The sequence below is a fragment of the Bufo bufo genome, chromosome 2, assembly GCF_905171765.1.
Source record: "Bufo bufo chromosome 2, aBufBuf1.1, whole genome shotgun sequence".
Lineage (NCBI taxonomy): Eukaryota > Metazoa > Chordata > Amphibia > Anura > Bufonidae > Bufo > Bufo bufo.
In genome coordinates, this window is record NC_053390.1 from 740,427,748 (window position 1) to 740,440,839 (window position 13,092).

Sequence of the window (13,092 nt, forward strand, 5' to 3'; positions counted from 1 at the left end):
TGAATAGAACATTGAGTGAAGATCATGAACAGTTCTTCTGAACATGGCATCTTTTGCCTACTCCTTGCTGCCAGAGACTTGACAGCGCTTCTTCTCACAAACCTGAACCACATTTGGCTTTAGAGAGGAAGCAGTTGAGACCCTCAGTATGGCTTATAACGTCATTTCCGCCAATCAGCTCCCCCCCATCCATGTTATCATATTTCTCCCCCTCCATGTTGTGTTGTCACTCACACCACACTCGCTACCCTAACATAACACAATCTGACCTGTCCTGACTCTCCTGCCGGCTGCCTGTGGCTGTGTCAGACTGCTCGTCTCTGACAGTCCCTCTGCTCTGGCTGCTTCCCGCCACCCCCCCCCCCCCCCCCCCGTGGCCTGCCCTGAGCCCATGTGACCGTGTGGTGCCATGACGGCACTCGCAGGCTGGGCGGGTGGCGCTGCAGCAGTACTACAGTAAGTCAGATGATTATTTTTTTTCCATTTATTCATTTTTGCGCAGGCCGGCCGTTGGTGCGGGCCACAAAATATTGTACTGAGGGCCGCAAATGGCCCGCGGGCCGCAAGTTTAAGACCCCTGATCTAGATGTTTTATTATGTAATAAGTGTGCGTTTGTTACTTTTTGTTTTGGTCTTGTTACTAATGGACACTTTGTACCGTTGGTTTTTCATTTGCACCGTCTATTGGAGCTCACATAGTGGCCCTTTGAAATTCAGCTCACTGACGTCAGTTCCAGGAGGCCAGAAGAAGAGTACGTTCACGCCAAAGGGCTGAGCCCTTCCTGTGCACCTGCTCTTCCTGTGCTCCGCTGTCTTTTTATAACCGTTTGATTAAAAGCACTGCTTTACAGAATGGTGAGTGCCACATTCTATTTTCTACCTCTGCTTTCTGGAATTATTTCTATGTCGAGCACCACCAGAGTTCTTTGTTGTATGCTTCGGGGTCCCACATGTGGATTTTTAAGCAGGGGCAGGGCCTCTTGATTCCTCTTTGGCTTGTTCATGATGACTTTCTGTGGCTTCTGTAGACTTTTTGAAGAGAGAACTTTCAGTCTTATTGTTTTTGATTATGAAGTTTCATGGACAATAAAGATAAAGATTGACTTCATATTGTGGAGTGAAAGTGCTGTACAGAGGATGTGGTCACAACCACCGCCAGATGTTTTGTGATGAGTGTCAGGGTTTCCTTTTCTGTCGTATGATTTGGGGACAAAAGCACATAAAACAATTATACAAAGGAAAGTAATTTTTTTTTTAAAAAATGTATAAAGTTTAGGCTGGTTTCACACAAGCAAGTTTAACGCATTTAACGGCGGAAGCCCCCGTACTGACCTCCCTACACATATAACTCATTCCAGAAGGGTTACATACAGTAGCATCATGACTCAATATAATGCTATGCGACTCGTCAGTGCTAGGGAGGTCAGTACGGGAGCTTCCACAGACAAATGCTGCGAGTTCAATGCATTGAACTCGCTCGTGTGAAACCAGCCTTAGGGCCCTTGTTAGTTGACAAGGCAGCTAATAAAAAGTTATGTAAAGGTCCTATTAAACCTACGGATAATCACTAAGATCATTGCTAACAAACGTTTGTTGAAGGCATATAGATAATCGCCATAGCTCAGTGTTTAGACCAGCTGGTTGCTGGAATCTATTCCAGCATCAGTAAGCGTCTATGTAGTCTACTTACCTACGGTGGTGTGAGTTTATGAGTCGGCATAGTGCACGGCCGCTCGTATTACTCACCGCTGCTGCTCAGTGACTTGGTGTTACTGGTCAGCTCAGTGTTTGTGCGATGTGCAGCTTCCTGTGACTTACTGTGATTCCTGTGTTGAATCCACATACACATTGGTAATCCTCACAGGGCTAGCGCATAACGCATCTATCTCCGCATGCACTTTAACATATCAGGCTATAATTGCCTACGGAGTACCTTATCCGTTTACTAGTGCGGTGGCTTTTAGATTATTAGTCTGTCTATCCCCCCTACAATATCGCTAACAAGCTTCTCTAATGACACCTTCCCTATACAAGGCTTGTTATACTGGGATAGATGGTTTTGGTCCGATTTGATTTATTAAGGTTTCACTCCTTCCCTTTTGAGCACAATAAAATATTTGTTATTTTGCTCCCTTTTAACGTCCCTTTCATTATATTTGTTAAATGTTTGATCCTGGGACATGTACCTGTGATATACATATATATAATTTGTAGTGTTTAATATAGATAATCGACTGTATTTAAAGCGCTTGTACGCTGCTATGTCCACCAGTCCCATAGAGTTGAATGGAGCAGCGGACGCGCATGCATGTTTGCCGCTCCACAGACAGACCACTGTTCTCGTGATCGGCAGGGGCACCAGGAGTCAGAAACTAAATGATCGGCTGATAATTCCTTTAACAGGCCAACCCCTTTAAAATCTGACAGAAAACCATTTTCTGCTGAGTGCCAGCATGATGGATGATGACTGAAGGCAATATCTGAGTAAAAGGTTGATTGTTGAATGCTGCTTTTACTGCTCTGCATTGATGGACAGGGCCAGGTTTCCCCTACATCAGGGATGTCCAACCTGCGGCCCTCCAGTTGGTGCAAAACTACAATTCCCAGCATGCCCACAGCTATCAGCCCACAGCAGTGCATGGAGGGAGTTGTAGTTTTACAACAGCTGGAGGGCCGCAAGTTGAGCCTCCCTGCCCTACATTATCAATCCTGTCTTTAAAATCCCACACCTACGGCACCTGCGCAGTACAGTCCAGAGGCCAGGACCAAGAGCTATTGTGCACATGCACCGAAGACTTCACGACTGACACAATGCACAGGATACCAGAGTCAGGAGTAGTGATGCTGCTGAAGCCTGGCCCTGTTAATCAAGGCACAGTGGGCAACACTGGTTGGTGAAATCAGTGGAGAGATGGTACACCAAATGCTGTGGCTCTGCCCATGGTGCACCTAAATCCTCATTAGCAAGATGAACTTCTCCACAGATTGGTTACTGCAGCACCGCTCCCATCCAAGTAACCAGCACCGTCCAGAGCTGTTTAGTTTCGGTGCATACAGGGAGTGCAGAATTATTAGGCAAGTTGTATTTTTGAGGATTAATTTTATTATTGAACAACAACCATGTTCTCAATGAACCCAAAAAACTCATTAATATCAAAGCTGAATATTTTTGGAAGTAGTTTTTAGTTTTAGCTATTTTAGGGGGATATCTGTGTGTGCAGGTGACTATTACTGTGCATAATTATTAGGCAACTTAACAAAAAACAAATATATACCCATTTCAATTATTTATTTTTACCAGTGAAACCAATATAACATCTCAACATTCACAAATATACATTTCTGACATTCAAAAACAAAACAAAAACAAATCAGTGACCAATATAGCCACCTTTCTTTGCAAGGACACTCAAAAGCCTGCCATCCATGGATTCTGTCAGTGTTTTGATCTGTTCACCATCAACATTGCGTGCAGCAGCAACCACAGCCTCCCAGACACTGTTCAGAGAGGTGTACTGTTTTCCCTCCTTGTAAATCTCACATTTGATCATGGACCACAGGTTCTCAATGGGGTTCAGATCAGGTGAACAAGGAGGCCATGTCATTAGATTTTCTTCTTTTATACCCTTTCTTGCCAGCCACGCTGTGGAGTACTTGGACGCGTGTGATGGAGCATTGTCCTGCATGAAAATCATGTTTTTCTTGAAGGATGCAGACTTCTTCCTGTACCACTGCTTGAAGAAGGTGTCTTCCAGAAACTGGCAGTAGGACTGGGAGTTGAGCTTGACTCCATCCTCAACCCGAAAAGACCCCACAAGCTCATCTTTGATGATACCAGCCAAAACCAGTACTCCACCTCCACCTTGCTGGCGTCTGAGTCGGACTGGAGCTCTCTGCCCTTTACCAATCCAGCCACGGGCCCATCCATCTGGCCCATCAAGACTCACTCTCATTTCATTAGTCCATAAAACCTTAGAAAAATCAGTCTTGAGATATTTCTTGGCCCAGTCTTGACGTTTCAGCTTGTGTGTCTTGTTCAGTGGTGGTCGTCTTTCAGCCTTTCTTACCTTGGCCATGTCTCTGAGTATTGCACACCTTGTGCTATTGGGCACTCCAGTAATGTTGCAGCTCTGAAATATGGCCAAACTGGTGGCAAGTGGCATCTTGGCAGCTGCACGCTTGACTTTTCTCAGTTCATGGGCAGTTATTTTGCGCCTTGGTTTTTTCACACGCTTCTTGCGACCCTGTTGACTATTTTGAATGAAACGCTTGATTGTTCGATGATCACGCTTCAGAAGCTTTGCAATTTTAAGAGTGCTGCATCCCTCTGCAAGATATCTCACTATTTTTGACTTTTCTGAGCCTGTCAAGTCCTTCTTTTGACCCATTTTGCCGAAGTAAAGGAATTTGCCTAATAATTATGCACACCTGATATAGGGTGTTGATGTCATTAGACCACACCCCTTCTAATTACAGAGATGCACATCACCTAATATGCTTAATTGGTAGTAGGCTTTCGAGCCTATACAGCTTGGAGTAAGACAACATGCATAAAGAGGATGATGTGGTCAAAATACTCATTTGCCTAATAATTCTGCACGCAGTGTATTCCTGCACGATATGATAAATGAATATGCGGATGTACATGGCTACATTTATAAAAGAAATATCACTGAAAATAATGCACTAACACAATAGATGCAAACATTATATATGGACTAAGCCCTCACTCTGCTATGATAAAATCATAGACCTCAGCCAATATATTTTGATCAAAACACATCTGTGCCCACCTACCCGTGCCAAGGTGGCCTCAGTCAGGCAGGTCCCACCCTAAACCTACCTATGTCGTATGGGCATCTATATTCAGGAGAGCAGACCCTGCACATATAGTGTGCTGCTCCTAGATACCTCTGTGGGCACCAACAAACCAATGATCCAGATATTTATTTATTAAAAATGTTGAAAACCATGGATCAGTTTCATTTCACGTCACACATACTTGCTTCTTTGTGTTGGTTTATCACATAAAATCCCAATAAAATACATTTAAGTTTGAGGGTGTAACGTGAAAAAGTGTGTAAAAGTTTAAGGGGTATGAATACTTTTTCAAGGCACTGTATTTCAAGCTGGCAGCTCAGGGGGCATGTCCTTTCTACTGCAGCTGGTGGCAGTTGAAGGATGGAACTGAGCATGTGCGGCCATCTCATTGAGCAGGTCAGAGAAATTAGGAAAAGAACAAACAGCAGGTGGCGCTATACAGATAGATTTGATTGAATAACTGACTTTACTAAATGTTTAATTACATGCAGTTACAAAAGTATTCAGTGCTGGTTTAAAAAATGTAGAATATTTTATGTGGGACATCTCCTTGAACAACGCAGACCTACTAAACAGTCCGGTCTCATTAGTTTAAATAGAGCCGCACACGACTGCAGCGCGGCCACGATGCGCGGTCGTACCCTGAGATTTTTTTAAATCCTATTCACTTTGCTGGCACTGAACAATGCTCTGCATGCGCGGCAGCAGCAAATCCACATGTTCACAGGGCAGGTTACTGCGGCAGATCTGCATGCTGATTTAGGGCTCGTGACCACGAATGTATTGATGCATCCCGTTTCCGTATGTCCATTCAGCAACAAAATAGAACATGTCCTATTATTGTCCGTATTATGGACAAGGATAAGACTGTTGCCGTTCTGCAAAATGCGGAATGCACACGGCCAGTATACCTTTTTTTTTTGCGGATCCACAATTAGTGGACTGCAAAACACCGAACGGTCGTGTACATGAGCTCTTAGGGGGAGATTTAACAAAGCTGATGCAAAGGAAAACTGGTTTAGTTGCCCATAGCAACCAATCAAATTGATCCTTTCATTTGTCAGAGCCCCCTGATCAAGCTGATTGGTTTCTATGGGAAACTAAACCAGTTTCCCATTGCACCAGTTTTGATGAATCTTCCCCTTAGGTCTCCTGCACACCAACGTGTGTCATGCGGACCACAATTTGCACGGGCACTGGCCGTGGGGCCGCCGTATCCATTCATTTGAATGGGGTCCGCACCACAAAAAAGTAGTGCATGCACAGACAGAAAACCCCTATGGGAGCGCTCCGCGGTGCTTCTGCGGCTCCGTTCTGCACCGCACCTTCCGGATTGCGGACCCATTAGAGCGAATGGGTCCGCATTCGTGATGCGGTGCACAAATGTCAGATGCCCGTATATTGTGGACTCGCTCTTTACGGGCCACAATATGGGCACGGCCGACCACGGTCATGTGCATGAGCCCTAGTCCCATTCAGTCAGGCTAATCTGGGGGGGAAAGGGAAGGGAGGGGATGACCACTGGGTCTGGAGCAAAATGAACATTTCAATATTTTTTTTCCTAAAATGTGGATTTTAAAGCTAAATGAACAATTTGTGGAGAAATTGCTGCTGAAAGAACTTCAGACTCCCATTAAATTGAAATGGACGGCATAAAATACGCAGCAATCCTCATCAAACATTCTCTGTGTGAACGTGCCCTTAATGGGGCAGGGGACTGCCTTAAGGGGAGTCTGTCACCACGATTTGCCCTTATAGAACGCTTACATAGCGCTGTAGCAAAACTATAGATCAGTCACATGGTACCTTTGTCTTTTTGTTTGGATGTTCACCAGGGGCAAAAACAGAGTTTTATTCATATGTAAATGAGGGCTCGCAAGTGCGTATTGGCGGCGTTCGGGCTGTAAGTGCCCAGGGGCGGCGTTCGGGCTGTAAGGGCCCAGGGGCGGCGTTCGGGCTGTAAGGGCCCAGGGGCGGCGTTCGGGCTGTAAGGGCCCAGGGGCGGCGTTCGGGCTGTAAGGGCCCAGGGGCGGCGTTCGGGCTGTAAGGGCCCAGGGGCGGCGTTCGGGCTGTAAGTGCCCAGGGGCGGCGTTCGGGCTGTAAGGGCCCAGGGGCGGCGTTCGGGCTGTAAGGGCCCAGGGGCGGCGTTCGGGCTGTAAGTGCCCAGGGGCGGCGTTCGGGCTGTAAGGGCCCAGGGGCGGCGTTCGGGCTGTAAGTGCCCAGGGGCGGCGTTCGGGCTGTAAGGGCCCAGGGGCGGCGTTCGGGCTGTAAGGGCCCAGGGGCGGCGTTCGGGCTGTAAGGGCCCAGGGGCGGCGTTCGGGCTGTAAGGGCCCAGGGGCGGCGTTCGGGCTGTAAGTGCCCAGGGGCGGCGTTCGGGCTGTAAGGGCCCAGGGGCGGCGTTCGGGCTGTAAGGGCCCAGGGGCGGCGTTCGGGCTGTAAGGGCACAGGGGCGGCGTTCGGGCTGTAAGGGCCCAGGGGCGGTGTTCGGGCTGTAAGGGCCCAGGGGCGGCGCTCGGGCTGTAAGGGCCCTGGGGCGGCGTTCGGGCTGTAAGGGCTCAGGGGCGGCGCTCGGGCTGTAAGGGCCCAGGGGCGGCGTTCGAGCTGTAAGGGCCCAGGGGCGGCGTTCGGGCTGTAAGGGCCCAGGGGCGGCGTTCGGGCTGTAAGGGCCCAGGCCGCTCTGCCTTCTTCTCACATAACCCCTCCCCAGCCTGTTGCTTGGCCCGCCCTGTAAGCCTCTTACATCATCCAGTGTACTGACCGGGGTTCCGCCAGCGCATGCGCACTGCATGGAACGATGCTGCTGCCCACAATGGTCATCATCCGCTTAAAAACGAATTCCGTGTCTGCATGGCCGTTCTGCATGAAAATAGAACATGTCTAAGGATGAGCGAAACGACCCAAGATAAAATATCCGGCAAAGCGTGTTCGGGAAATGTTTTTTTTTTTTTACAGTACAAATGAATTTATGAAGTTATTGCGCGAAGTCCCACGAAGCAATAACTTCGGCTCATCTGAGACAATACATTCTAATACTGTACGGAGCTCCTGCTCCATACAGTATTAGAACTAAGTTTTCATCCGAAGTCGATTCACTCATCCCTAAACGTGTCCCCGGACAAGGAGAGGCATTGTTTACAATGGATCCGCAAAAAAAAAAAAAAAAAAGATGCAACACGGACGACGTCCGTTTATTTTGCGGATACATACAGTTGTGTGCATGCGCCCTTATCCACACAGGCTGCTGGGATGCGAGCAGTGTATTAGCTTGCACTATATTCTCACTATCACGATGCCCAGTGTAAAAGAGAACCAAGAAATAATAACGGAGGCCCCGGGACACAGAGGCGTCCGCTCCGGCGCAGGTCGGGATGTTTTAGTGGCCCCGTTACCCTGCGCATGTCTGTCACACAGAGGCGGAGGTGGTGGGAGGGCTCGGCCTGTCTGCGCAGAGTTGGCGCCAAGCGTGGGGAGCGGAGAGCGCGGCTACAGGCCATGGTGAGTGCGGCCCGGCTCCCTGCTTTATACCGGAGGGGTCATGGTGCCCGGGCCTGGACTATGGATGAGCGGCGTGCACTACTGCTCCTATCAGCCGGGAGATGTCACCTAATGCACCGAGCCCCCCTGCGTGTGACACCGGAGTACTGGCAGGGCTGCCCGTCCGGTATAGCCGCGCACTGGCTAGGACTCTGACGGATGTCTCCCCGCCGGCCTGCTGGGACTTGTAGTCCCACGCTTGCTGCATGCTCTCGTGGGATGCTGGGTAATGGGGGCTCTGTTGCTGCTGACAACAACAACTGTGTCCCTTTTTTTTGCCGCGACTCCGTCTGACATCTGCGTGAACGCTCATTGGCTGCACGGCGCCGACCACGTGACGTGAGATGTAAACAGTAGCCGCTGCTCGTTCAGTTCCTATTTTTTTTTATTCACAGAACTTTATTGCTATCGTTTGTTCTTGTCGGATGTATAAAGATGGTAACTGTTGATACAGCGTATCCTTGTATATAATGTTACAGTAGTGTAATATTACTGTGTTTACTGCTAGTAGTAGAATATCTGAATGTCTGTTTACATGTTAATACAGGCCAGGTTGTTAAAATAACTTATAGCTGTTAACTGTTCCTGGGAAAGCTGGGTGACCACCACTATGGCCGCCATTACAGCTCCCACCTCCATGTTTCATAGGTATATAACATATGATGTCACTAGTGCTTCTATGGGGACCCTGACTGACGGTATACTGGCCGATTACCTTTTATGTAATTCCCTGATCTAGTCTACCTAGCATTGCCTTAGATGCTTATCCCATCAGTGAGCCCCACCGCTGAAGAACTGGGGTCCGCCGAACCCTAACTGGCAGGCAGCTGCGACAACCAGACGGAGACTGAATGTGGCCACGTAGGTGTCAGACTTTCAGGCGTGGCTGGCTCACAGTGCAGATATATCAGAAAGAACTGCTCATGGCTACTACAATTAGCCAGGATATGGCCGTACGTGGTGCAATATGATGAGGATTTGATAAACCGTGGCTTCAAAGTGGAAGAAGTTTTAACAAATCTCATCCACACACAGTAACTGGATTTTAAAGAGGACCTTTCACCGCTCCTGACATGCCTGTTTAATAGCTTCATGCATTCCCCATGTAACAACAATTCTGGAGCCTCTATTCTTATGGCTCTATGTTGTGCTATTCCTTTATTATTTCTACTAGAAGTTATGAATGAATTGCTAGCAGTCTGCAGTAAGGGTACAGAGGGGAGGTAACAAGTTGGGGGTGTGTACCTGCACAGTCTGACTCTATCCAATCAGTGCTGCCATCAGACTGTACAGAAACACACCCCCAACTGGTTCCCACCCCTCTGTACCCTTACTGCAGACTGCTAGCAATTTATTCATAACTTCTAGTAGAAATTATAAAGGAATGGCACAACATAGAGCCATAAGAATAGATGCTCCAGAATTGTTATTACATGGGGAATGCATGAAGCTATTAAAACAGGCATGTCAGGAGCGGTGACAGGTCCTCTTTAAATTCACAGCTTGTCAATTTATGTTGCAGATTTCTGCCGCTGGTTTCAGCCTTTGCAACGCAGAGGACGAAGTCTGTAGCAAGGGATATCTACGCTGAATTCCCAGAAGATATGCAGCAGATGTGCCAGAGGAGACCCACTTCGTATGGCCATAACCCTTAGGGCAGCCATGCTTGGCCTTGGAAGGACGGCTCATGTGTTGGACCAACGGCAGCTCCTCTGACCCAAACTGACTGCATCATTGTGATTATGATGGAGTGAGTTCCTATCTGATTGTGGGTCTGTTATACTGTACTCGCGTCGTCACATCATGTGAGTACAGTACTATTGACCCGCAATGGAATAGGAACTTACTGCATTATAAATCACTATGATGCAGACAGTCTGGGTCAGAGGAACCACCCACCGTTTGGTCCGGTAGTTGCGGCTGACACACAGGCCATGTTGCCCACCTTGAGCATGGCCGTGTGCATGAGCCCTTAGGCTAATTTCACACAAGTGAGTGTAATCAGGGAATGCGGTCTGTGTGACGATGCATTTCCCAGATTGACCATACCTTACCAGAACTCCATCTGTCTTCGCGATTTATGATGCTGTTAGTTGCAGCCCAGTTGTGGGTCTACTGTCCTGTAGTCAAATGATTCTGTGAGTATGGGATAATGGTTGGGCCGGAGAGCGCAGCATCTCGGATCACTATGATGCAGTGAGTTTTGGGTCAGCATGGAAAATTCAACTGTCACATGGACCATGTTTCCCGGACCACACTCATATGTGTGAAATTAAACGGCTTATTCACACAGTCAGTGTTTGGTCAGGGTTTGCCATCAGTGATTGTGAACCAAAACCAGAAGTGGAGGCTACATAGAGATCAGGTTTAAGGGAAAGATTTGCATCTTGGCAATCACTGATGGAACGCATTGACCACACAGACTGAGTGTGACTAAGATGCAGTCAGTTTGGGACAGAGGAGCTGCCGTCAGTTCTGGAGAGGCACTCGACTGTGTTTTTTTTTTTTTGTCTGTGTCTGTGCTTTCCGGATGTGTATGTCGGTTCTGCAAAAAGAGAGAACATGTCCTATTCTTGTCTGCAAAATGTGAAACATTGACTCATTGAAGTCAATGGGTCAGCAAAAAAAATGCGAACAGTCCACGGACCGCATCTGTATTTTGTGGGTTCACGATTTGCAGAACGGACAGAGTCCTGTGCATAAGCCCTTATCTATACTCAACTTCTACTTGCAAGACATCAAAATGCTTCAGTGCTCATAAAAAAATGTACCAATTCCAGTCGAGGGACATTTGGTATGGTCCGCGGTCTTCAGTTTCAGGGTGGTATAACAGAACCTGTATGTTTTCACGCTTGTGTATGGAAGTAATGCAAATATCGGTGGTCTTCTATAGGTTGCACCATTGCTGCAGTCAGTGTAATATCCTTTATTTACAAGTATTTTTTCTTTTATTTGCTTGTGTTTAAGGATATTCGGAGGTTTTTCAATGTCGCCCCAGTTGCCAAGAAATCTGTGAATGAGAAGGATAAAAAAGAGAATCTCAAAAGCTCTCGTGGAGTCGCTTCACAGAAGAAATCTAAAGACAGTAAGGTAAGTGGTGTCTTCTTTATTTCTGGATTTACTTTTTGTGAAATGATGTTTGATCTAATATATTCCAGTAACATATAGCGATGATTGCGAGTTGTCATTGGGTATTTGAAGAGACCTTGCCGTCGTGGGCATATGTTTCATGGTCTATTTGGCTGCTGGACTTGGTGAGTGGAAGGTTCAGACATTTCTACACAGTACAGTTTATCTTCAACATCACTCACCTACTTTCAGTGCATCCCTGTCCTTCTTATATGCATCACATTGAATCCAATCTGCTTCCATTAGATGATGCATTTCTGCTATGGCTGTAGTAATCTTCAGCTGGAGTAGGGAAGCCGTGGAGAAATCAAATTTGGCGCTACCATAGTGTTTGGTCTCCACTGGTGTCCGCACAGATTTGAGTACTAGATTTATGCTGGTGGTAATTCTATTATAGGGGTTGTCTGAATTAAATGAAAACCCAGGCAGGTAAACTAAGGGCTCATGCACACGACCGTATGTATTTTGCTGTCGCAAAAAAAGGATCTGCAAAAAATACGGATGAGCTGGCCCCTAATAGAACAGTCCTATCCTTGTCCGTAATACGGACAATAATAGGCCATGTTCTTTTTCCTATCGCCCATGACAGCACCACCTGAGAGAGGAGGATCCGCCCCACAGAGACAGGAAACCTGCAGAATAAAACGGGCGGGCATACTCCTCCTCGTCAGTGTGGTTTCCTGTCTCTGATGGGAAGCCTGCAGAGCGACATGCTGGATCCTTCCCTCCGGTGGGTCCCCCACTTACCTGCGATCCTGGAAGCTGCAGAGCCAGCAGGGCACATCTGAGCTCCGGAGGGGGCGGCAGTGTGCGGGGAGACGGCGGCATGTGTGGCGCCGGGGAAGAACGCTGACCACCAGGGGGAGGAAGAGGAGCGGCTCCGGCTGTGAGTAGGCCGTGGAGCGCTCCTAAAGTCACATGACGCCGGCTGTGACGTCATCTGCAGGCGCCTATGAGAGGTGCACGAGTTGTCGGCCCGGCGTCTATTCCGGGAAATCAGTGATACAGGCAGAGGTGCTGAATTTAATAGAGAAATCGGTCTTGATCCCAGTATTAAAGGGTAGCAGCCCACATAAGGGAAAAGGACATTCTCTTCGTCCCTTACCTGGACGACTTCTTAATAGTAGGTCAGACAGAAGAAGCATGCATCTGGGCAGTATCAGAGATCCGGGTTATCCTGAACAGGTTAGGGTGGATAATAAACGAGGAGAAGTCAAGACCCCGTCCATCGAGGAGGCAGACCTTTTTAGGCCTAATACTGGACTCTTCTCTCCAAAAAACCCTTTTACCTACAAGCAAGGTAGTAGTTATCCAGAACAAGATCCAGGATCTAACCCGGAGACCGGTTACTTCGGTAAGAACAGCAATGTCGGTCCTCGGCTCCCTCACATCCTGTATTCCGGGAGTAAGGTGGGCTCAGCTGCACTCCAGAGCCTTACAGTGGGAAATCCTGTCTGCTTGGAAGGAAAGCCGGTCCTTGAATGCGAAAATGGAGATCTCAGTCCAGACCTTACAGAAACTATCATGGTGGCTGGATACGGAAAATCTCGTCCAGGGGATCCCGTGGAAAACAGGAAGATTGGTGTGCCTGACTACAGATGCAAGCCC

General features: G+C 47.9%; 1 protein-coding gene across 1 annotated transcript in view; it reads left to right on the top strand.

Annotated features, from left to right (window-relative positions):
* The first annotated feature begins 8,248 nt into the window (after window positions 1-8,248).
* RFC1 (replication factor C subunit 1) overlaps window positions 8,249-13,092 on the top strand; it is a 98,657-nt gene continuing 93,813 nt past the window's right edge. Inside the window, exons 1-2 of the mRNA XM_040418969.1 lie at window positions 8,249-8,316; window positions 11,323-11,445. Coding sequence (XP_040274903.1) covers window positions 8,314-8,316; window positions 11,323-11,445 — 126 coding nt within the window. The 5' untranslated portion in view covers window positions 8,249-8,313. The remainder of the gene's footprint in view (window positions 8,317-11,322; window positions 11,446-13,092) is intronic.